The sequence below is a fragment of the Dasypus novemcinctus genome, chromosome 8 (assembly GCF_030445035.2).
Source record: "Dasypus novemcinctus isolate mDasNov1 chromosome 8, mDasNov1.1.hap2, whole genome shotgun sequence".
Classification (NCBI taxonomy): domain Eukaryota; kingdom Metazoa; phylum Chordata; class Mammalia; order Cingulata; family Dasypodidae; genus Dasypus; species Dasypus novemcinctus.
The window spans coordinates 36,606,158-36,632,081 of record NC_080680.1 but is presented as its reverse complement, the minus strand read 5'-3'; the positions used below and the strand labels follow the sequence as shown (position 1 = coordinate 36,632,081).

Below are 25,924 nucleotides of genomic sequence, written 5' to 3'. Positions count from 1 at the left end.
AAGACAAATTGAAGGCTACTCAATAACACCTTCGATTAGCTTCCCTCCTCCCCTTGTCCCCAGAAAATTTGGAATAGCCAATCTGGACAATCCAAGCAAATGTGAATTATTTTTCTTCCATTATGTAACTTATTTGGTTAAGTTTTCCTGACTTCTTCACCTTTAATGATGCTTTCCCTCAACTTGGAAAACTGACCCTTATTTTCTATTTTAGAAACAATAACCATGACCGCTATATGTTGACTGTCACCATAAGTCAGACACTTTACAATCATTATTTCATTTAATACTTGATGTTCCTGCAATGTACACATTAACCTTCATATTTTACAGTTGTGATTAAATACCTTTCCCAGAATAAGTAGAGAAGTTAAGATAGAAGGTAAAGTCTGTCTGGATCCAAAGCTTGTGCTTTTCCCAAGGTGGCATGTTTGTTTTTTTTAATTTGGGAAAGATTCTGTAGACTCTGTTTTTTCATTTTCAATGTTAGATCTGTAGAGAGTATTCTACCAGGTCAATGGCAGGATCTTGGCTTATGGATTTCCTTGATAGTTACCCTCCCAGTCCTTCCTCATTCCAATCCAGATACAGATACATGCAGGCATAAACAGACACACATAGTCTTTATCTACACACTATTCCTCTTCATTTTTGGAGTATATTAGTTGTATTAGTCAGCCAAAGAGGTGCCGATGCAAAATACCAGAAATGGATTGGTTTCTATAAAGGATACTTATTGAGGTAGAGGCTTACAGTTACCAGGCCATAAAGCATACATTACTTCCCTCACCAAAGTCTATTGCCACATGTCGGAGCAAGATGGCTGACAACATCTGCCATGGTTCAGGCTTGCTGGATTCCTCTCTTCCAAGGTCTAGCTTCTCTCCAGGCTCAGGATTCCTCTATTCCCAGGGCTTGCTTCTTTCTGGGCTCAGAGTTCTTTTCTTCCTGGGGCTTGCTTCTCTTTCCTCTATGTGCTTACTTTTCAGGGTTCCAGCTTAAGGCTTCAGCATCAAACTCCAACATCAAAACTTCAACAATCAAAAACCTTCAACTCTGTCCTTTGCCACGTCTTTTATCCTATACCCAATTGACATGGCCCAATCAAAACCCTAATCATAATTCAATCATGCCCAGGTACAGACCAGATTACAAACATAATCCAATATCTATTTTTGGAATTCATACCTATATCAAACTGCTACATTAGTTATATCTTTGAAAAAAAAGTACTAATGCATTTGGAGCATTATTTCCCATTTTCTCATAAATTTATTTTTGAGCAAGGTATTTATATAATTGTATATTTTGTATCATATAAATATTTCATGCACTAAGATTTTAATATTAATAGTCATAAGAAGAAGATATAGCTTGAGCTATTGTATTGGTTGAAAAATATGAATCTTACTTAAGACTGTGTTGGCAGAGTCAGTGGTTTAGACTACCCATCTCATAGAAAGTACCATTCTAAAAAGAGGGAAAGTCTTTGAAGCAAACCTGAATGGACAGTGAGAATAAATGGAACTTAGGATGGTTTTTTTAAGGATTGAGGCCCTTGTGCATCATACTATTTGTTGTAGTTTCCCAGCTACTAAAACAAATACCATGTAATACCTTGACTTAACAATGGGAATTTATCACCTCAGGGTTTTGAGTCTAGGAGAAGTCCAATATTGAGGCATCAGCAAGACCATGTTTCTCTCCCAAGACTGTGGTGCACTAGGATTGGCTGCTGACGATCCTTGGTCCTTGGCTTTCCCATCACACAGCGATGCATGTGGTGGCAAATTCTCCTTTCTCTTGTGGATTCTGTTAATGTCTAGTTTCTGGCTGCTCCCCATGGCTTCTCTCCATTTGATTTTCACAGTATAAGGGATTCCAGTAACATAGATTAAAGCCAGACCCAATTCAGTGCGCCACATCTTAATTGAAGTAACATCTTGAAGAGATCTTATTTACACTGGGTCCATGCCAGAAAGCAGACCAAGAACATGTCCAAACTGGTGTACACAATTCAATCCACCATACCAGCTCTCTGGTTTGGACAATCTTTTTCTCTCTCTGGCCCTCTGTTTTCATATCTGAGGAATGTAGGGTTTAATTAGTTACTTTATAAGGTCAATGCCAGCCCAACATTTTATGGTTTATAAGTTACAATCAGTTTTATATGCCTATATAAGCATTAAGTATAAAGTTCTTTACGTTATACTTATTACAATGGTAAATTATTGAAACATTTAAATGGAAAACAACTTTTTACTAAGAGAGGCCTACATAATTTATTCTGCAAAAACATTTGTCAATAGTGCAATTCTGATTCTAATTACCCAGAGTTAGGTCAGACTCCACAGCTTAAAGCCACAGTCCTCTCCAGGATTGTATTCACTGCAGATACCAGCTGCAAGTTCAGGAGCACCCAGGCCAACCATGCTTCTTACCAACAGGCTACAAATTCAGGGATTCCCCTCAGGTTAGATAATTTGCTAGAACAACTTACAGAACTAAGAAATGTGCTATGCTTATGATTATAGTTTTATTATAGCAAAAAGAATATGCATAAGATAAGACACATAGGATATGGTCCAGGAGGGTCTTCTGTGTCTTTTTGCCATAGAATCAGGATGTGCTACTCTCCTAGCACTTTCATGTATACCAATCATGGAAGCTCTCCCTAACTTTGGTTTCTAGTGCTTTGATTGGGGTTTTGTTATGCAGATATGATTAAAGGAATTATTGCCCATGTGGTTGAATTCAATCTCAAGACCCCCTACCCCTTTTGCCCCAAAGCTTGGGCTGACATGGTGTGGTTCACAGCCCCAAGCCCTTAATCATATGGTTGGTCCTTCTGGTGTGACCAGTCCCCTACTCTAAGAGTACAGTTGAGACTGGTCCTGAATGAGCCCTCTCCTTAGCATAAACTGGCCAGTGAACATGTTGGTTTTGTTTTTGTTCTTTCCTCTGACATTTGCCAGTCTCTTTGACCTCTGTTGGGTCTTTCCTATAGTCACTCTAGCTACAGTGAAATCTGTTTTATTGAAATACATTTTTTTTTTTTAAACTTGGGAATATTTTTGATTTTTCTAAGGAAAAGGTTTAGATGTCACTACTCTATCTCCAATTAAATAGTTGTGAAACCATTTTCAAGTCAAAAAGCAATAGTTTGGAAGCTGTGAACTCAAAAAATATATTTCCTCCATAAGAAGTATGTGTATGTTGTTGGGAAGAGGATGTATTTTCTGAAACATTTTTATTTGCTGCCCCCTTTTGCATTTAAGTGTATTTTTACTCTATAGTCAACTCAAGAAAATCATTTTCCAGAGGTTGTCTATGGGGAATGGGAGACCGTAGGCTATGGTGGTAAAATAGAAGAGCAAAACTGCAAAGAGGTAGAAAGGAAGGAAAGAAGGGAACAAGGAGGGAAGGAGGGAGGGCGAGTCAGTTTCCTGTCCTCAGGACCCTGTATCAGAGAGTGTTTCCAGGGAACTACTTACCACAGATACCTAAAGACTGAGCATCTCAGTAAATGAGTAACTGTAATGACTAACAAGCTGGACGTCCACTGCCTTCAGTGAAACACAATGAGTGAACCTGGCTGAGGCAGACTTGGGTAGTCATTACCAGACAACATAGATAACATCATAACATCCATGAAATGATATGAAATCACTGGGAGCCAGGTGGATGATCAGATATCCTATGAGGGGAGGATCTGTGTTACTGCTTTGGCAGACCAACCTGTGTATCTGGTTACAGCACCTAAGCCTCTTGTGATCTGAAAGAAAAACAAATTTCAGTTTTCAAAACAATTGATTTCTTGAAAAATGATCTATTCACAGATTGACCTCTTTTTAAGTTTCTAAAACAAAACTGCCACTCTGTTATGAAATAAGTAAGATGGTATCTGAAGATCAGACCAAATTTCAGAAATAGAGAGCCTCCTTGTTTTAGTTTGCTAGGCTACCAAAATGCAATATGCCAGAAATACATGGGTTTTTACAATAGGGAATTATTACTTTCAAAGCTTACAGTTCTGAGGCTATGAAAATGTCTAAGTCAAGGCATCATCAGACAATGCTTTTTCCCTGAAGACTGGCTGCCAGTGATCCTGGACTTCTCTTTCATATGGCAAGACACACAGCACTGTCTGCTGGTCTCCCTTCTCTTCTGGGTTTCCTTTCTTTAGCTTCTGACTTCCTCTAGGTTTCTCTCTGTTTCTGTGGCCTTCTTTCTCTCTCCATATTCATCTTCTTTATAAAATACTCCAGTAAGAGGAATAAGACCTGCCCTGGGTCATGCCTTAATGAAGTAACCTAATTAAAAGGCCCTTAACTGAAGTAACATAATCAAAAAGTCCCACCTACAATAGATTCACACCCAAACGAATGGGTTAACTCTAAGAACATAATTTTCTGGGGCCCATCTAGCTTCAACTGTCACACTTCAACCTTTGGACCCCCCAAATACATATTCTTTCCATATGCAAAGTACATTCATTCCATCACAATATCCTACAAAAACTTAAATTATTTAAGTACAAAGTCTCATGAAAATCAGTTACATGTGTGGTCTGTCCTGGGCACAATTCCTCTCAGGCTGTGGAACTTTGAAACTGAATATGTTATCTCTTTCCAGTATACAGAAAGGGTAGTCATAGGGTAAACATTCCCATTTCCATAGGGAGAAACTAGAAGGCAAACAGGGGTCATGGGTCCCAAACAATTCCCAAACCCTGAAGGACATATTCCTTTAGGTTTCAAAGTCTGCAAGGCATCTGTGGAACAATGCTTTCTTTGTCCTTGGGGCCTGATAAAGCAGCAGCCCCACCCTTTGTAAGTGCTATCCATGTTCTTAGCTCCACCCTCATCAAGCTTCTGGGTGGAAGCCAAACTCAAACTCTCAAACTCTAGGACCCACCCTTTGAGAATATTGAGATGATGGCCAGACTCTCTGGGACACAGACTCGACCCCTCAAAACAGTGGGATAGGGGCCAGAATCTCCCCAATCCCAGGGAATAAGCTCCACTCTCTCTGAAGGCTGGGGCAGAAAAATTCTTCCCAAAACCACTCTCTTCAAGTGCATATTCACCTTTTTCACACATATGGGTGGGCTCACACTCTTGACCTGGGAAGATGTCTACCATCCAGACTTCAGCGTCCATAGTTCTGCCTTTGAAGTAATATTTCCTTCAATCTGCCCCTTTTCTGTCTCTTTTAGTCTAGGTTGGCAGTGGTTCCATTTATACAGATCTTGCAAAAAATTGTTGATTTTACTTGTAACACACAGGGGTCCAAGCCATCAGACATAAGACTTTCCCCAGATCCTTTCTGGATAACTGCATTTCCAGTCCTGATTTGCACTTAAACAGCTAACTGATTCCGTGTTCATTTAGGTCCTCACATGGGACATTCTTTTCTGGGGACTCACTTTCTGTATTATCAGAATTTTCCAGACCATCAAAGTCTGGTTTCTTTGTGCCCAAGAATTCAGTTCTCAGCTTATCCCTTTCCTCTCACACTTTACTATAAGCTATAAGAAGAAACGAGGCTGCACTTTCCACGTTTAGCTTGGAAATCTCCTCAGCTAAATATCTAAGCTATCACTTTCAATTCTGCCTTCCGTCTAACATCAGACACAATTTTGCCAAGTTATCTACCATTTTAAAACAAGGACCACCTTTCTTCCAGTTTGCAATGACACATTTATCATTTCTGTCTAAGACCTCATCATAAGTATCTTTAGCATCCGTATTTCTACCAACAGTCTTTTCAAAGCAATCTAGACCTTTTCTATCAAGCACCTCACAATTCTTCCTGCAGATCCAATCAATAATCCATTTCCACATTTTTAATATTTGCAATAGCAGCATCCACTTTCTGGTACCAAATCTGTTTTAATTTGCTAGGCTGCTGAAACACAATATATCAGAAATAGATTGGCTTTTATGTTGCAGATTCATTAGCTTAAAAGTTTACAGTTCTGAGGCTATGACAATGGCCATGTCAAGGCATCATCAGACAACCCAAAGCCTGGCTGTCAGTGAACCTGGACTCCTCTGTCATATGGCAAGACCCATTGCAGCATTGACTGGTCTCCCTTCTCTCCTGGTTTTGTTTCTTCAGCTTCTGACTTTCTCTGCTTTTTCTGTCTCTGTGGCCTTCTTTCTCTCTCCTTATTCATCCTATTTATACAGGACTCCATTAAGAGGATTAAGACCCACTGTGGGACATGCCTTACTGAAGTAACCTAATCAAAAGGTCCCACCCACTGTATAAGATGTAAAACCTCCTAGAAAACAGGAATTTGGGTGGTATATCACATATGTAAGATTGTTTTTATAAAGTGTAAATACAAATATACTTGAGACAAGGAAAAAGAATAGCAGCTATGTACAGCAGGGGAAGCATAGAGATTGAGAGCTAGTGGGTTTTTCTTTTTTTACTATTATTATTATTGAAATAATGAAAGTGCTTTAAGAATGATTGAAGTGATGAATGCACACATATGTGACTATACCAAATACCATTTTTGTATACTTTGGTTGAATTCATGCTTTATTAATTTGTATCAATAAAACTGACTTGTTAAAAAAAAAATGGGCACACCTGCAATAGGTTCACACACACAGGAATGGATTAACTCCAAGAATGTAAGTTTCTGAGGTTCATCAGCTTCATACTGTCATGCTCCTCTCAGGGGAGGTCTGTGTCATCTTAGTAAATACACTGGAATTTATACCACATGAAACTCCCTATGCCTGTAATAATATTCTCCCATCAGTAATGTTTGAAAGTCAGTGGGTCCAAGAAAACCAGTGGTCAGTGGAGAGATTTTGCCAAATGAAACAGAACAAAGGTTCTGCTGGTTCACTAGCTGGCTGAGGCTGCTCATTGTGTTGTTCCTTGGGCAAATGAATGTGACTGGGGAGGACTGGGAAAACTAGCAACTTGATGCCCAACAGTACATGATAATAAATAAATCTGTGAAATCTCAACCTGAGAGTTGGACTCTTCACTATTTGGAATAGGTGGGAATTGATAGAACATTCTCGCCAATCCGCTTCCATTTCATTCCACATAGCCAAAGTTATTTTTTTTCAAAGTCTATAACCCCCACCCCCAATAATTAACACTTGATAATGACTTCTCATCACATTTAAATTAAATCTTCACTTTTTACTTTGTTTAAGAGACTCTACATGATATGGCATTAGTCTTCCTTTTCATCTTCATCTGTCATCACTTCCCTCATTCATTGTACTCCAACCACACAGGCCTCACTTTTGCCCCTCAATTGCCCTAAATTTTAGCGTCTATCTGGAGATTTGCCCTTGCTCTTTTCTCTGATTAAACTGTTCTTCTCCAGCTCTGGATTTTGCTGCCTCTTCTCAACCTTCAAGTCTCTGCTCAAATGTCATCTCCTCTGATATACTTCCCTGAAATACCTATCTAAAGCAACCACTCTCAGTACTTTACCTTCCTGCTCATTGGATCTAACTATTTTATGTCATTTCCCCTCCCCCCCCCATAATTGTTTTTGTTTCCATTAGGAGAGGGACCCTGTAAGTGATTTTTTCTTTAGCATCTACAATAATGCTTAGCAGAAGATGTATAGAGTCAAGGAATGAATTTCAGTCTCTTCAATGTACCTGTAGAAGATCAATAATGAGGGGAAACAGCACAGGTTGGTAGGAAAGATAGATTCATAAGGTATGTAGTACACTATTTTGAGAGCAGCATTGTTTGCCTGCAAAAAAGGGGAACAACTGTACTAATGATAATTTTAACAGAAGCGAACTACTGGCCAGGTTCTATAGTAACGTTACATATTTTTTACTCATTTACCTGTATCAACCCAAGGAATAAAATTTGCTCTTCAAATAGCAATCATGACTGCTAAGCAAAGGGCTGCTCTCCCTTGGATGGACTCTGAAGAAGTAGGTCACAATCATTCTACACAACTACATGTACATAATAGGGGAATGCCCATCATTATTTAACTTTCTACCCCTGGATAGAATAAAGAAGAATGCTGGAAACTATAAATGTGACTGGGAATGAGCAAACGTATTTTGGAGAGCCACCAAGACAGAGTTTTTCTTTTGTTTCATTTTGATCTCCCTTCCAACATTTTCATTTTCTTTTTAATAGGTCAGTTTGGCTCATCAGTGGCCTCATATTTCCTCTTCTTGAGGTGGATGTATGGAGTAAATATGGTTCTCTTTATCCTGACATTCAGCCTCATCATGTTGCCAGAGGTGAGACTCCAACTTCTAGTTTAGAAAACATTGAAACAAGTTTCTCATGTGGTCATTCTCCTAGGAAAGCTCTTTTCTCTTCTTTAGGAGAAGACCGACTAACTGGCTACATGCACCTCTTGCAGTCAGAGTATTTGTAACAAGGTTAATCTTCAAAATGGTGCCCATCCTAATGGCTGTTCCAAAGGATGTATGTGTGTCCTGAAATCGTATATAGAATATTGGGTATGTTTATATGTGGAGAGGGTTCACTGCTTCTGTCAGATTCCCAAGGTGTCTCCTGTGCCCAAATGTTAAGAACCGTTACTCAGGAGGAAGTCTTTGACACTTTGTGAGCTGTGCTTGTTTATTGCCAAGTTTGCATTAAAAGAAATACATTTTTTTTTAAGATTTATTTTTATTTATTTCTCTCCCCTTCCCCCACACCCCCACCCCAGTTGTCTGTCCTCTGTGTCCATTTGCTGTGTGTTCTTCTTTTTGTCCGCTTCTGTTGTTGTCAATGGCACGGGAATCTGTGTTTCTTTTTGTTGTGTCATCTTGTTGGGTCAGCTCTCTATGTAGGCGGTGCCATTCTTGGGCAGGCTGCACTTTCTTTCATGCTGGGCGACTCTCCTTACAGGGTGCACCCCTTGCGCATGGGGCTCCTCTACACAGGGGATACCCCTGTGTGGCACAGCACTCCTTGCGCACATCAGCACTGTGCATGGGCCAGCTCCACACGGGTCAAAGAGGCCCAGGGTTTGAACCGTGTACATCCCATGTGGTAGGCGACGCCCTATCCGTTGGGCCAAGTCTGCTTCCAAAAGAAATACTTCCTAATGCAACTCAAGGCATCCAGGTTTTCTGAACTGAAGAAGCACAAAGTGACCATTTTTTCCAGATATGAAGTAAGATACTCTAGACACACACACACATATACCAATGGAATAGAGGATAGAATGGAGTCATTTAAGACCAGCTCCAGAGAGGGAAGTAAGGCAGATAGCACATGGGTTCAGATTGAGGAAGAACGCAAAGCCCTGTGCTGATTTGGGGAAAAGGGGTGACTAAGGCCAAGAAGCAAGATTGAGGACTGGGTTTTTACCCATATGGAGTTAAATGACTCTGACTAATTTGGATTCTAACCATACAAAAGGTGAGTAAGGCTTACAAAAGACCTTTTCAGGTACCAGAATTTTGAAGCCAATTTATTCATTACAGCATTTGTAACAGCCCAAACCTGGTGTTTGAGTGACTCTTTATCTCTATAACTCTGAATAAGTGGCAGTTTCTGTATCAAGCCTTTCCTCTGGCATAATGATAATAATAGACTCTTACATTCATATTAGAATTTTTAACTTTTAATAGTGCAAAGCATCTTCACTTATTTTTTTTACTGAACCTCACAGTAAGTTTATGAGGTAGACTATGAAGAGTATTTCTTCCTGCATTTTAGAAATGTAAAACAGAGTCACAGAATGCTTACGTGGCTTACCTAACATTTGAGTGAATTTTTATTTTGCGGTTTTATTATTTTTTAAACCTGTTCTGGAACTGGAACCCATGATTCTATCTTTTGTTCCAAGATTTTGCACTCTACTCCCCTAATTCTGTAATCCTTGAGGTAATTCTAGAGTTTCTAATCTACTTGGCTCACGGAGGATGGTGGGAATAGATCAGAAGTCCTGTATAGTTTGTCTCCTAAGAGGGAAGTTTTAGTCAATGAAGCAGAATATATGTATTTCATATACTCTGACCTCAGCTTTGGTTTTGCTCATCTCTCTCAGGAAATCAGAAACCCCTCATTCCATCCACTACTATAACAACACTTACTGTAGGAGGCAGGGTATATATGGAGGCTTATCAAGCTGCATTTACTCTTTCTTGCACACCATGCTGCCTCCATGTGGAGGAAATGAAAGGTTGTAGCCAACTCATTAAAACCATAATGAAATTGTGAAATTCCTAATATGTAGGGGACAGAGCTAATATGTATTAGATTGGGTAGCTTTGGATACCTTTGAACAGGAGGGTACTGGGTGCCCAGGGTCAGAGAGTCATCCTGTTTTTTGGGCAATGACTACCCATTCTAGTAAGAGCCCAAAAGGAGACGGGCACCATGCAAACCACCACACCAGGGAGTCAAGAGTGCCTACAACTGCAAATAGGAGAATTGCATCCATCATCCATGTGGAATCTAAGCCCCCTCTTGATATAGAGGTGGAGTGGACTTAACCATCCCAGGGTCCACAAGATGGAGGAATAGAGTATGAATTAGAGTGGACTTACTGATATTCTACTATGAAACTATTGTGATTAGTAATGGAAGAAATTGTAGCATTAATGTGGAGAAAATGGCTACAGTAACTGGTGAGGGTAGAGAGAGGGAAGAAGAAATATGATGCGGGGGCATTTTCAGGACTTGGAGTTGTCCTGGGTGATACTGCAGGGACAGATGCTGGACATTGTATGTCCTGCCATGGCCCACTGGGTGGACTGGGGGGGAATGTAAACTACAATGTAAACCATTATCCATGTGGTGCAGCAGTGCTCCAAAATGTATTCACCAAATGTAATGAATGTCCCATGATGATGAAAGAGGTTGTTGATTTGGGAGGAGTGGGGTGAGGGGGGTGGGGGGTATGTGGGGACCTCATATTTTTTGATGTGATATTAAAAAAAAAAAAGAGAGCAAAAAACAAAAACAAAACAAAACCAACAGATTAATTAATTAATGTGCAAGAATAGGCAGAAACAACAGCTATATACAGGACAGGAAGCTTAAAGAGATTGAGAGTGAAGAATTTTCTTGTTTGTCTGGTTTTTGTTTATTATTAGTAAATTAAAGATAATGCTCTAATAGTGATTGAAGTGATGAATGTACAACTATGTGATTATACAAAATACCACTGATTATACACTTTGGATGAATTGTATGCTTTATCAACATGTATCAATAAAATTAATTTGTTTAAAAAAAAAAGAAAAGAAAACCACCAGTTCTCGGGGTTGGCCATCTCCTAGTAACAAGGTTACATTTTTCAACTTCTCTGCTCAGCAGTCTTCTGATGCATACCCAGCAGTCCTCTGTGTCCCTGGGCAGGTCCAAGACCCAACCCTAATCTCCTTTGTCGTCTCTGCCTCCCAACTTTGAGGCTTAAAAGTATGTGCAAAGTCCATCTTCTGTTCTGTTCCATGTTAGGGAGCCAGAAGGCCCAAAGGTCCACCCCAAGGTCCACCCCTAGGTCAAGCAGCTTGTGTGGAGGAAGTGAGTAGGCTGAAATCCAGCCCTTGCCCAGTCAAGCTCTACACCCAGGCTTCAAGCCACGTTCATCCTCCACCTTCCTCTCCCCACTCCCAAGGAAGGGAGCTTTGTCTTTACAAAGGAGTAGCATCTCCACGTACCCACCCTGGGGATAGAGGGATGTTTTCCAATTCTCACAAAGGTACCTGGCCAAGACCCTATTCATTGCCCCTTACTGGAAGATTGCTCCCCAATACTACCCCCTTCCCAAATGAACTAGCCTCTTTTCTAATTTAGTAGCACAATTTCAGGGCAGTAAGCTTAACATGTATATCCTAATCAGGGCACACAGTCTTCCCTCCTTATAGATACCTTCAAAATTGTATGAGGGATTCTCTTGAGTCCTCTATGCCTTAAAATCAAGGAGACAATATGCTTCCCACTCCTAGGTGTATTCCCACATGAAGGTGTATGTAATTAGTTTTCTTCAACACTATGGTCCCCCAAAGATCATCTATCTCCTTTCTAGGACTCCCCTAAATCACGATACAGGTGGTGGTGGGTTGTGGGGCCTCTCAGCAAATCTTCTGGGGATTGTGGTTGGTCCTAACTGCTGGTGGTCTGCTAAACTTGTTCTTAGCTCTGCATTTAGCACTTGATTCCCAGAAAATGGGACCTCACATGGAGACCCACAGAGTATCCATGGAAAAAAACCTTAGAAATGCTCTTATGCAAAATCATGTTTTATCTCATGTGTGGCTCAGACTTTGTTTCTAATGACTAACTGCTTTCTTTGCTTCTCCATATAGTACCTTTGGGGTTTACCATATGGAAGTTTACCTAGGAAAACAGTTCCCAGAGCTGACGAGGCATCTGCAGCCAACTTTGGTGTTCTGTATGACTTCAATGTAAGTGTCTTCACACAGCTCTGTTGGTAGGAAGACAATGGAATTACCTTGCTTTTTGAATCCCTAGACTGTATGAATGTCTTAAGAGAGATGTCCCTGGCCCTTGTTAAAAGGAAAAAAAAAATGTGAATAGGATTTAGGAATATGGTATTATAATTAAATGCGAGTATAAACTACTGCATGAAGATGAGGTCAGAGATCAAAGACTAGAAGCAAATACTCTTATCACTGACTTTCAAAAAGAACAAAGAAAGAGTTTGTAAATGTGCTTTAGAGAAATTTGGTTGGATTCCTGGGGAATTAGAGCTGACACTTAATATTAACCCGTTTACTTCCCAAAGAAGCCTCAAACCTATTTAGTATTAGTCAATCTTCAATTCTAATAGTATTACTTAATAGTCAACTCTAGATAAAGCTAAATATTAAGTACTAATTACTGAATCATACCTCCTTAAAAAAGCTAAATGAGTAACACTCCATTGTAGTACTAAAATAAGTATTACTCCATTGTAATACTAACATGAGTATTCATCCATCCCCTGGATGGAGATTATTCTTATGGTAAAGACTCATTCCTCCCAACTGAAAAATCTGGAGTGTGGTTCAAGTCTGTGACCACAACATGATTTCACACGTTCTTTTAAAAATAGTGAGCAGGTTAGAGATGTTTGAAAGTGAATTGAGTAAGTAGTAAGGTGAAGATTGGGGATTTGAAAATTCAAGGAAGTTTTGGGGGATAGTAAATGAGACTAAATTTTATGTAGACAGTGGAATGAAGGAAGGACTCAAAAAAGCTATCCTCACATTCATAGTATTGGTAATATTTTCACACATTTTGCTTTCTACCCTCAACTTCCCTAAATTGTAAACTTCCTCAAGAGCATATCCTGTCTGCTACATCTTTGCAATCCTGGATTTAGACCTTGCCCCAGAGGCTTAAAGAATCTTATTGACAGATAAAGCCTGAGGCAGGGAGGTGGAGGGGGCAGATTCTAGAACCCTGAGATCAAAACCACAGAAATGAATTCATGTGAACAGTACCAGAAAATGTAAACTTTAAGAAAGATTCCCAGCCTTGGATTGAACAAACCAAGCTAGAGAATAAGCATAAGACTATCATGACAGAAATGAATATGTGGCATAACACCCCAAAAGTTGGATTTTTCATTTCAACTTGGCACTTATTTATTGAACATGTCCTGATATTATAAAGGTGAATGTGATATGGTTCTTGACCTTAAGGCACTCATGATAGTAGAAGAAATGTATATAGACAACTAGTATGCAATAGGCTACAGTGCTAAGTTAAGAAAATGAAAAGAGAAAAAAGGTACTGTGAGTTCTGAGGAAGATTAATTCTGCTTGGAAGGGTCTGGCCTCAGAGGACATGGCCTCTGAGTTAGATTTTATTTCTTATCCTTTATTTCTCCTTTCTACCATCTTTACTTCTTCCAGTTTCTATCCCTGTCTCTCTTTATATATTTTTAAGCAATTTTTAACGGTGTCCACCTAACAATTATTTTTATTTCTCATTTTCTTCCTGTGATTAGCAAGATAATGACCTTCCAGTCAGGTTAATATGACTGAACAATGTCATTGACATTTTCTGATGTTTTGGTCATACTGGAGAAAGGAAGGACTAAAAATATGCACCAAAGATCTTTAATTTGAATACAGTTATTTCTGAACTTTTGCATTTTAAGCATTTAGAAATTTATTGACTAACTGAAACAAAAAGCTTTGAGAAAAACTGTCCATTTGAAATTTGAAAAGATATTTAATCAGCTGAGGAAAGCAGAATGGAAGTTATATAAGAGAGCTATTAAGGGGTGGACAAGAGGGCCTGGGAGGTGAATGGGGAGGGGGTAAGATTTAGGGACACTACAGTGAAGCTAGGAGAAAGATGGTAAGTGTAATTACTAAGATTTTATTACTCTCCTCAATAGCTACCTCTTTAATGTCCAGTTTGGTGAAATACTAGTTATAGGTAGATATGGGAAGACAGAAATCCAATGATATTTATTTTTCCTATATAATTCTAGGTCTGCCTGAAAACTACTCTAAGTCAGTGAGGGAATTTCAGAAGGTCAGGAAAAAATAAGAATATCATCACCCTGAAATTATTCACTTACAGGCTGTAAGTCAGTCAAAGGACTGCTGACACAAAGTGCCAGAAATCTGTTACTTTTATAAATGTTTTTTATTTGGGGTAAAAGCTTATAGTTACAAGGCCCTAAAGAATCCAACTCAAGGTACCGTAAGAGGTACTTTTACACCCAAAGTCAGTTGCTACATGTTGAAGCAAGATGGTGGGCGATATCTGTGAGGATTCAGCCTTCCCCTCTGCTCTTAAGGCCCCATAGGCCCAGCTTCCTCTGATCTCAGCTGCAGGCTGGCATAAAGCTCAACTGCTTTGTTCTCTTCAGCTGCAAACTATCAGGCAAATGGCTTATCTCTCTTCCAGAGCTGCAGGATCATTCTCTCTTCTTCCATGTCTACAGAGCTCTCTTCCTCCATGTATCGTCTTCCATGAATGTCCATTTATATAGCCCACCAAGGGGGCAGGGAATTAACCCTGAGTTATATCCTACTGATGAATCAAAGCCCTAATCTTAACATAATTTAATCGAAGACATCTCAGCTGACTCTAATAGAATTAAAGGGGCTTACACCCAGAGGAACAGACCAGTTTACAAACATAATCTCTTTTTCTGGATTTCTTAAATAATCTCAGACTGCCACACAGGCGTTCTTAATTTTTCTACATATTGTAGTCATTCAGTTATTTGACTTTTATTATTACTGAGGTCAATAGTGTTAGTAGCTCTATTTTCTCAGTGCCTGCTCCATGCCAGGACCTGTGACAGGTGCTGGATAAGTATGAACCCTCACCTCACAAGGTACAGACTTTTTTCTGAGCCTGAGTCTGCGAGTTTTCTCATCTGTAAAATGTGGAAAATAATGGTATTTACCTCAAAGAGCCTTAAGTGAGGTAATGCATGAAAAGTATAACAAATAATCCCTTTAAAAAAAAATCGTAACTTATTCACAGGCAAGCAGCTATTAAGAGAAAGAACTGGGACTTAGGGGCTGTAGCACTAAGCAAGGCCGGAGATGTGAATATGGACAAAGAAATGAAGGGTCTAGAATAATATTTTTTTAAAAACTCTTCTGACTATAATGAGAAGTCACTGAAGGCTTTGGGGAAAGGAGCGATAGGATGATGTAGTAGTTATCAAATTGTGCATTGAACATGATCATTCTCGCAGAAACACTAATATTGCTTCTGCAAGGAATTTTACGTGAAGTAGGTTTTTGGTGTTTTATAGTTTGAAGAGCTTTGTCTCTGTTATCTGCAATTATTTTATTCTAAAATTGACAGGGAGAGATAGCTTGAACCGCCTTAGGGCCATCCTGCTTTCCAATTGTTGTAAGAAAAGGGAACTAAGTCTATCCTAGAAGACTCAAATGATTGAGAATACTCTGTATATTTGGGTCAAAATAATTTCACGATTTGATCAATAAAAGAAAGACTTTTGACCTCCACTTATACAAATGAAGATAACAGAAGGGAAAAAAATGTGCAAAACCTAACTTGAAATACGGGAGATTTTGCTTCACGGTCAAAATCGAGAAGAATAAAACCCAATTGTTATTCATAATAAGACCTTCTAGGTTCACACGAGGCCCTATCTTGGTGAGGATATGATCTCCTCTGCCTGAAGTCATAGAGATGAGCAGCAGGTATGGTGGGAGGAATCGGATGCCTGGACAGTTAACTGTCCCCTTGAGAACTCTAACTGTGTGGGTTAAAAGTCCTCCTTGGCATATCACAATTGGGTATAATAAGGAGTAAATATAAGGAAGGAGAAATAAAGTCTAGTCTAGCTAAAGGACTGAATATGTCACATTAGGAAACTGGGTCTTTTCTCCGAAGAGAGAATCTAATTTTCCACTTATATTCTTCTGCTTTTATTATATTTTTTGTTAATATTAGCAAAATTAACATTGACTGGGTACCTATTATTGGACAGATTCTGGGTTTAGTGGTCTCATATCTTATTTTATTTATATTATCTTTGTTGGTGTCCATTAGGAAAACAGAAATCAGATATTTACACAGAGAGAATTTAATTTAATATAAGCAATTGGTTAAGCAGGCACTGGGGGGACTTAAAGGACAAAAAGAGACATGTATTTCATACATGGAATACAATTAACACAGAGAGCAGTTATCACCTCTGGCCTAGGAGAACAAAGAGCAGAGTCTGTAGTAATTGGACCCTAGGATTTGGAGGAGGGGTTGTGCTGAACTGGGATCTGAATCTCCAAGAAGCAGGTGTGATAAGTGTGTTTTTGGGTGTGCCAAGAAGGAGCTGGAAATGGGGCTAAATTTTTTTGCCAAAGGGAAGAGGCCTTGCTGAAAGGATGGATTCCAGGAGTGAATCCCTTCTCCCAATGTGCCTCTAGTGCCCCCTATTGGTGGAGCGTACAGGAGCCAACTCACAAAGTAGTTTCCAGAGTCCCAGGCCCAGTATCACAGAGCAGGGCAGGAAGAGTCTGTCTGAATAACTCGCTCATTATTCTATTTATATTATAACCTAATCCTCATTCCAGCCTAGGATGGTAGATATTGTCATCCCTGTTTTACAGATGGGAGACCTGAGTTTCAGTGGGATTAGATATTTTTCCCCCAAAATTCTATAGATAGTAAATGGTAGGTTGGGATTCTCACGGAGTCTATATGGCAGCTCTGTCTGACATTGATGCCTGGAACCAACTCCCTCCACATATCCTTACAGAAGTCCCTGGGATCTCTGTAGTTCTATATTGGGAGTTCACAAAATAAGAGGTTACTAGAGTTGGAAATACCTTTAGAGATCTTCCATCCCATGTGTCACATTATAAAGTTAGGGAAACCTGAGTCACAGGCATACGATCAGGGTCTTGTGGCTAATGAGTGGCTCCAAATCTAGTGCTCTTGCCGTGTCCTGTACACCGTCAGTAATTTTCTTATAATTTCCAACAACATTCTCACTGACTATTCCTAGAACTGGACTGTTTTCATTTAATGCTATGTCTGTCTCACAAAAGGAGAAGGAGCTGAAGCAGTTGGATCCCATTCTCACATTTCATAATAGACCTGCATTTCCCAAATTATCTTCTTCAAAAGAATGATAGGTTCAATACTTATTCTTTCTGCATTCTTTATTTGATGCTCTGAGAAATGACATCATAGATGTGCCCACTCTGTATTTTAAGATGATCTAAGTAGACAGTCCAGTATTTCATCTATCATGGCACCATAAAGAAGACATTACCCGAAAGTCCTTGAGCTCCCCTGAGCAACCTGAACACTCAGAATTCTGTACTTTCAGAGAGTCCATATAAGTCAGGAGGAAGAGACATGTTTCGTGCCCAGGGAGAGATGACTGTGATACTTGAACAGTCTAACTGGACCATGGGACAGTTTGTTGCATCTAAGAAGGTGAATGTACCGGCTTAGCTAAGCAATGCCCTATAGATGCAAATGAAGAAAAGCAGAAAAGGATGGAAAGTCTATATTATAGAACACTGAAAAATAAATGTAAGCATGACCTCTTATGGTAGAGGAGCCTGTAGAATGGGAAGGTTTAGAAAACTTTTGGGGATGCCAAAAATGGGAGGTCGTGAGGAGCCATGTTGAGTTTCATCTGGGAACCTTGGAAACCACCCGATCTCCATCCAGAAGCACAGTGCTCTGTCACTTATAAGCATGCATCACAACTCATCCAAATTCCTCTTAATGAATAGTGGACAAGTCCATTTGATATATGCAAGGTCATCCAATCTTACAGTTTACCATTTACAAAACAAGACATTTTTCGACTTTTTATTGAGTGCCTAGTGGGTCTTATTGATGAGGGAAATTTATTTTATTAAAATAGAAAGATTAGTATGTGTTCTATGGATTAAATAGGAAGAAATAGTATAACCTGAATCAGTAAAACTAGAAGAATGAATTTACATAAGTAAGAAGAGGATGTCTTTGTTGGCATGATACCTTGAGACAAAAATGATACCAGAATGATAACGAGGAAGAGACTATGTTAAAGAGGAAGGTCTGATACTCTCACAAGGGAAAGAGAGGGAGGAATTGTGATGGAAATTGGGAGGAGCTTGAGCTGATATCAGAGGGTAAGATCATTCTGGTAAACAATTAGGTGTGACTATAGGGAAATGTACTCAGCTTTTAAGCCTAAGGGCATCTTCTACATTGCATATGGATAAATGGTGAGTCCATTTTGCCTCCCCTTTTCTGCTGGTCATTATAGTTGAGAGAGGTGGGGAAAGTCTTAGAAGGGACAAGAGAGAAGAGTTAACACCTATTATGTGTTAAGCAGGAACATACTTAAACATTTATCTTCTTGGGAAGCAGCTGTGGCCCAATCAGTTGGGCTCCTGTCTGCCATGTGGGAGGCCCTGGGTTCACATCCTGGGACCTCCTTGTGAAAGCAGGCTTGCCCACACACTGTGGAGAGCCACTGGCCGGGGAGCTGCAGAGTGCCACCTGGCCTGCAAGCACTGTAGACAGCCGACTCAGCAAGGTGATGCAACAAAAAAAAAGGGAGACAAGCAAAATTGCGGAAGAGCATAAGGTGAATGGACACAGAGAGCAGAAAACAAGCAAGCCACAAGCGGGGAAGGAAATAAATAAAAATGAATACAGACACAGAAGAATGCACAGTGAATGAACACAGAGACCAGACAGCACACAAAAAGTTGTGGGGTGGGGGGAAGGATAATAAAAAAAATAATAATAATAAAGAGTTTAAAAAAAACCTTAAAAAATTTATCTTCTTAACAACCCTTCAAGAGAGAGATAATCAGTCTTTTTTCAGTTGAGGAAACTGAGGCTTAGAGAGGTTAATTTGTCAAAGACAGCACAGATAATCAAGGGAAAAACTGATACTCAATTAAAATTGCCTGACTTCATTGTTACATTGCCCTTTTTACTCTAATGTAGCATGGCAAGCCTAGTCGTTCTGACCTGCTGGTTTTGCCACATCCCATCCCTGAGGTCTGTGATTTGACCTCAAAGGAGACTGGTCACAAGCATTCAGAATGTTAACAAACAGAAGCCCAATTCCTCATTTAACCAGAAGCAACAGCTCTTTTTAGCTTTTAAGTAATGCTCTTCCAAAGTAAAGATGTCTCCTCTGAAACATATGTCAGTTCTTAACTTCTTTCATCTCTTATTACACCAGCCACATTTAAGAGAGAGTTTTGTTTATTCATACATGAAATACACTTCCTTTCTTTTAGGAGTATTTTCAGGGAGTCCTTGTGAAGGGGTATATCTTTTCAGGTCTCCTGAAAGGAAGACACCAGGGTAATATTAGGTGCAGAAGACATTTTATTTTGGAGGGGAAATCCTTATAAAGGGTAAAGGGGGAAGGAGTAGAAGTAGGTGGGAATAGTGTCAAATAGCAATGCAGGTCTGACACCTGTGAAAGGAGAGAGAGAAGAAAGGATTGGGTAGTAAGAGTCAGTCTACAGCACAGTGTCGTCCAAAGGATCAGCAGGAGGTATATCGAGCAGCTGCAGGAGTCTGTTGGCCCTGAAAATGTGAGTGGGTTCCTCACCTTTCGAGCAGAGTGATGGTTGTTATTTGGTTTCAACAGGCTTCAAACACAGCTAGCATGACCTCTTTGCTACAACCATGTCTGAACCTTACCCAGCACTGGGTCAGCAGAGACTGGCTGCTGAGAGTATAAATAATCACTTGGTGAAGGCAAAAGTATTAAAACCAGACTGCTAATCCTCTTGGGAACAAATTCAGGCTTATAGACGCCCAAGTCCACCCAGGGAGGTGACACTTACATTTAAGAGTGGAAACCGTAAGATTGGTAGCAGTGATGATCCACTCATCAGTGTAAATAATGAGACCCCTTTAAACATATCCCTAAGCAGGGTTGGGTGTTGCTCAGGCACAAGGTGCTGGGATTGGTGATATCTGAGGGCTGTCTAACCTTGGCCCCTGTATTTGCTTCACTTCTTCAATGTCCAGAGCAAGCCCCTTTAGTTCAATAGGATCATTAGATTTGTTTGAAAGAAGGGGTGTCTCATATTCTGTTCTAGGACCCAGGTTCTTTCTCTCGCTTTATGGGCTCCTGGACTCTGCCATTGCTGAACTTAATTTTGGCACAGCCCTGTCTTGAAATGGGAGAGATCCTGGGGCCTGCTTTTAGCTTTCTTGGCATCCCTTTGTTCTCCTAAATTTGGAGCATTGACTTCTTAGGATCTGCAGTCTTATCAGTGCTTTCTTTGCTTCAGTCCTAACTTCTAATTCTTCATACCCTTCTCAAGCTACAGTTGTCCAAATCAAAGATGAACTTTCTTTTTGCAAAAATTTAGAATGCCAGTGATCCTAATGACATACTAACAACATGAAAACAGCATCCCTTCTATTGATGTGATCTTTTCATTAATTCAGCAAGCATTTAGGAGTATCTTCCAGGCGTCAGGCTTTGTGCCAGGTGCTAATCATAGAATGGTGAGCAAAACCCAGCAAGGACCATGCCCTCAGGAATTTTAGGTTCCTGATTAATGATCAACTAATTACAAAAATATATGCAACTGCAACTGTGCCAAGTGCTGTGAAAGAGGGTAAATAATATTAAGAGAACTTATAGCCAGGAACATATCCTGGTTTGAAGGACTAAAGAAAGGGTGTTGGTGGATAATAGGAAAAGTTTTTCTGGAAAGTAATATTAGAATTGAGCTCTAAAGTGTGGTAGGAGCTCCCTGTTTAAGAGAAGGAAGAAGACAATCTAGGCAGTAAGAACAACAAATGCAAAGGCCCTGTAGTGGGAGAGAGGGTGTCTTACTGTAGAAGTCCAGTAAAACTAGAGTTCAGCGAGTAAAAGGGAGTTAGAGGCAAGATGGCATTGGAGAGGTAGGAGGGTATCAAACCATATGGGACTTTCTAGCATATAGCCTTATTTTTTTTCTCCTCGTAGCAATTGAAAATAACTTAAGTAGGTGGTGGGTAGGTAGAATGACATTATCAGACTTGGATTTTATAAAGGTCAATGGATTGGAGAAGTACAGATGAATGTGGGAAGACCTATGAACTCTATTGCTATGCTCAGAAGATTAAGATTGTTTAGAAAAACTAAATTTACCTGGTGAGAATTGGCTGATATCTAAATATTCACTGCCAGTCTAAACAATCAAATGCTGAACCATCTGATCACTGAGTGAGATTAAACCCTCACGAACGATTGAATTATATTCCATAAGGCAAACAAATATTACCAAGTCAAGTAAGTCTTATGCATCAGAACCAAATAGATTCACTTAAATTAGCAAACATTTGAAAGCAATTTAGTAAAAATGCTATCATACATGCTAACATCATATATCTCCAATGGACATCATTTGCAGTCAATTGTACTTGAAATTAATTGCATTTGCTAATCTTAAATATTTGAAATAAAAAGTATGCTGCTAATATGGGATTGGAAGTTCCTGAATTCAATTCATTTTCCCAGTCAGTCTCAATACTTTCTCAACATTGTTTTTATTCAAAAACTCATTTTTAAATAGATTTATACTAAGATAATTTCCAGTACAGGCTGTGTTCAGATACCCCACACTTCCCCTTTATCTATGAATTAACAAAGCCTTATCCTTTATAACTTTAGGGAACTAGTGGGCAGATTTAAAGAACTAGTGTTCTGAAGACAACAAAACCATATGATATAACAGTTTAATCTCCACCTTTTGAAACAAAAGAAGACCATTTTTCCTATGTAGGAAGAAATCATGTATAGCAGCTCATTTTATGGTATGGAGATTGCCTCCTTCTGTGAGAGTTTTAGACAATTAGACAGTAAAAGTTTTAGAGTTTTGCCAGCTTTTGTGTCTCTTAAACACTTTTTTGTTGTTTTGATTAATAAAATCCCAACATAAGGTAACTTTTCATGTTACTGTCTTGAATTATTTACTCTATGTTATTAAAATGGTAGCAGAGAACAGTAGAATAAAAAAGACTGGTTTAGATAACAGTCCGTAGGAGCTTAATCTAACTGAGGATTGCTAAGTGACCATCAGAAACAAGTTCTTTGTTCAGTCATGCATTCCACAAATATAAAATGAAGGTCAGATGCTGGGAATACAAAGGGAAATAAAATAATATATTTCCCCTGCCTTCAGGGACCTTATGGTTTAACTAGATATCGAAACAAACAAGTATCATGCAATGCAGCAATATCAAACTAGTGGCTATATGTCCCATTGGGTGGCAAATTACAGGGAGAGTTCAGTGTTGGAGTTTCTGAAGGGACCCAATAAATAACAATTCTCTTTCCCACATGAAAGCTAAATGATGTGTTCAAATTTGGCCCAGTGGTTAGGGCGTCCGTCTACCATATGGGAGGTCTGCGGTTCAAACCCCGGGCCTCCTTGACCCGTGTGGAGCTGGCCATGCGCAGTGCTGATGCGCGCAAGGAGTGCCGTGCCACCCAGGGGTGTCCCCCGCGTGGGGGAGTCCCACGCGCAAGGAGTGCGCCCCTGAGGAAAGCCGCCCAGCGCGAAAATAAAGAGCAGCCTGCCCAGGAATGGCGCCGCCCACACTTCCCGTACCGCTGACGACAACAGAAGCGGACAAAGAAACAAGACGCAGCAAATAGACACCAAGAACAGACAACCAGGGGAGGGGGGGAAATTAAATAAATAAATAAATCTTAAAAAAAAAAAAAAAAAGCAAATGAAGGCCAAATTACCACCTTCAATACTAATCAAGGCAAGCTAGGAGGACCTTTGCCAAATGATCTTATGAATATGGAACCCCAAATTAGACAGACTTATCCTGGGGCTGCTACTTCCTTGAGTAAGAAAGTTACGTTTGGGCAATGCAAGACAAATTTACCAATCAAAGAAGTCATTATCCCTTCTTGGGGATGGAGTGAGTAAAGGGTTAGAGGAATATTCCATCTAGTGGAGCTCCTGAAGAAGATACTCTTGAAAGAAGAGTAGGTGTTGACCAAGCTCTTAAACGGGTATGAACAGTATTGCAAGGAGAGAGATAAGCATGTGCCAGGGCATGGGGGCATGAAACAGCACTGTGCACTCAAAACCATGGGCGATTCACCCAAACTGTCTTGTAGGAAGAGAGAATAGTGAAAGATGAATCTGTCATACAAAAAGGAAAAAGCTTGAAATCAGGGAGTGCAGGTTCATCATGCTAAGAACCAAGACTTGCTTCTATAGGCAGTGGAGACCTCAAAGCATTTTGAGGCAGGGTGGAAACAGTTAGAGCTACCTTTTAGAAGCCACTCTGAATGTGTTACAGGCTGGGGTTGGACTTGGTGTGAAATGAAGGAGGAAGGACCTGTAAATGCCAGTGGGTGTGCAGAGAAGGGAACAGTATTTGATGTGTTGATGATGCAGGAACTACAGGACGTAGTAAGTGACTGGACATGGGCTGTGGGTGAAGATGGAAAAACAATAAAAATATCCAGGTTTCTGGCTAGGGTGACTGGGTGGGATGGTGGTACCATTCCCTGAGATAGGAGGAATAAACAGGTTTGGAGGGATATTTTTAAAATATGCTGAGTTCAGGATTCTTGTAGGGAATCTCAATGGACTACAAAGTGTCATGGGTTTTGTGCATAAGGATTCCCACCATTAGTGTCAGTTGTGGGCCATGGCACAAAGGCAAATGGAAGCACTCCTTACAGAAGTCTGCATAATTAAAAAAGGCATTGTAGCATAGTGGAAAGAACCAGTCTTGGAACTCATACAGAACTGGGTTTGAATCCTGCCACATGCTACCTACGAGACGTTAGACAATCACGCTGAGTGTTTTGCCATGAATAAAATGGTAATTTTAATGCCTGCATAGCAGGATGGTATGAAAAATAAAAGAAATTATGTGTATAAAGTTTTAACACAATGTCTGGAATATGGTAGCTGCTTAATAAGTGTCTTTTTCTTTAAATGCCTACCGGGGTAACTAAGCTCATAAAAATACCCATTTCTTGAAGGGTCAAGAAAACAGAAAGAGAGAGTCCTGATGGTGGGTGACCACAAGCTGGGGGTGGGCTGCAGCAGCACTGTCACCTGGACAAGGGTGCTGATATGTGGACAGGCACCAAAACAAACTGTCTACTTCACAGCCTTTTGGGGAGTTGACTCTTCTCCCAGAGTTCGCTGTCTACAGTCCTTGACTCAGGTTTATTTCCTCTTTGTAGTCTAAACACTCCCCAGCTAAGAACCACCTAACATCTGTTTCATGTCTCTAGATCTGCGGTTGTAACAAAAGGAAAGGAAACTTAGAGATAAGGAAATCGTTAGGGAGGAGCCTGGTGGGTCTGCTTGGTCTCAGCATTCATTAGTGCCAGGTGGGGCTGCAGTTCTTGTGAGGTTAGTTGAGGTTTAATTTGCGTATCATTAGCCTTTTCACTCCTTGCTTCTCTCCTCGGTTCCACCCTATCAGATAGTAAGGGGCATCATTTCCTATCTCTCATCCACATGAATGACTAACAGCTCTGAGAAAAAGAAAAATATATCCGGGTGCATGTGGTATGATTTCAACTTCTCATACCATTGGCAGATATTGTTCACCAATTACTTCTCCCTTCCCAGCAATTTTGACTTTGTGATCTTTTAGCTTTTCCAAAATAGTGGTCTGACAGTTACTACAGATTAAATAGTCTTGCTAAAGGTGATGAAACTCATTCACCCTCTCGGGGATGGAGTATTGTCTTTCCCAGGGAGTATTTACTTGTAATAATGAACAACACCAAAGGAAGAGAATTCTAATAAATATCAGGCCACAAACCCTTGTGAAGGGGACATTTTGCATGCAGAACTCTTTTCAGGGACCTCTGTGATCCAGTCTCTCGCGCCATCTATTTTCAAAAGTACTTGGTAAATACTTCACCAAATACGTTCTCAAAATGTTAGATTAATAAGTGCATGAGTTGATTCTGGGTGACCCACATAATCAAAATACTCTTGATTCTTGATCTGCCAGTAACTTTGGACTAGACCAGCTGCAACATTCTAACAGAAAAGAGAGTTTTAATAGATAGAACCCCAGAGTTGGACAGGAATTTTCTTGTGCTCATTTGAAACTTGGCTCTGGCTGTGGTTTCTCTGTCACAGATATTGGGGTGGGAGAGTGTTCCCACAGGGAAAGCAGCATGCACTGACATGGAAACTGAACAGAACCTTGGCTAGGCTAGGAGTCATTGCTATTTTAGTCACTGCCAGATGTCTATTGTTGTAGTTTTAAGGGAAGGGGAAAGATTATTGGAGTGTGGTGTGCCTGCTGGGTGGAAGGGAAGGATGTCCCTCTTCTATGCCTTCCAACTTGTATTTAAAGCCACCCTGTAATATGCTACTACTGTGGATTTGATAAAGCTTTTAAAAATTGTACTCTTCAATGGTATCTCTTTCATTTAAACACTCAATTGCATATGTAATAAAGATGCAAACTGAAATAAACCTTTTTGAAATAATCAGGATCCCAGAAAAAACAGGAC

At 39.9% G+C, this 25,924-nt stretch overlaps 1 protein-coding gene across 1 annotated transcript in view; it reads left to right on the top strand.

Annotated features, from left to right (window-relative positions):
• TMC1 (transmembrane channel like 1) overlaps positions 1 to 25,924 on the top strand; it is a 133,640-nt gene that overhangs the window by 57,496 nt on the left and 50,220 nt on the right. Inside the window, exons 7-8 of the mRNA XM_071216678.1 lie at positions 8,152 to 8,258; positions 12,291 to 12,389. Of these exons, the coding sequence (XP_071072779.1) occupies positions 8,152 to 8,258; positions 12,291 to 12,389 (206 nt within the window). The remainder of the gene's footprint in view (positions 1 to 8,151; positions 8,259 to 12,290; positions 12,390 to 25,924) is intronic.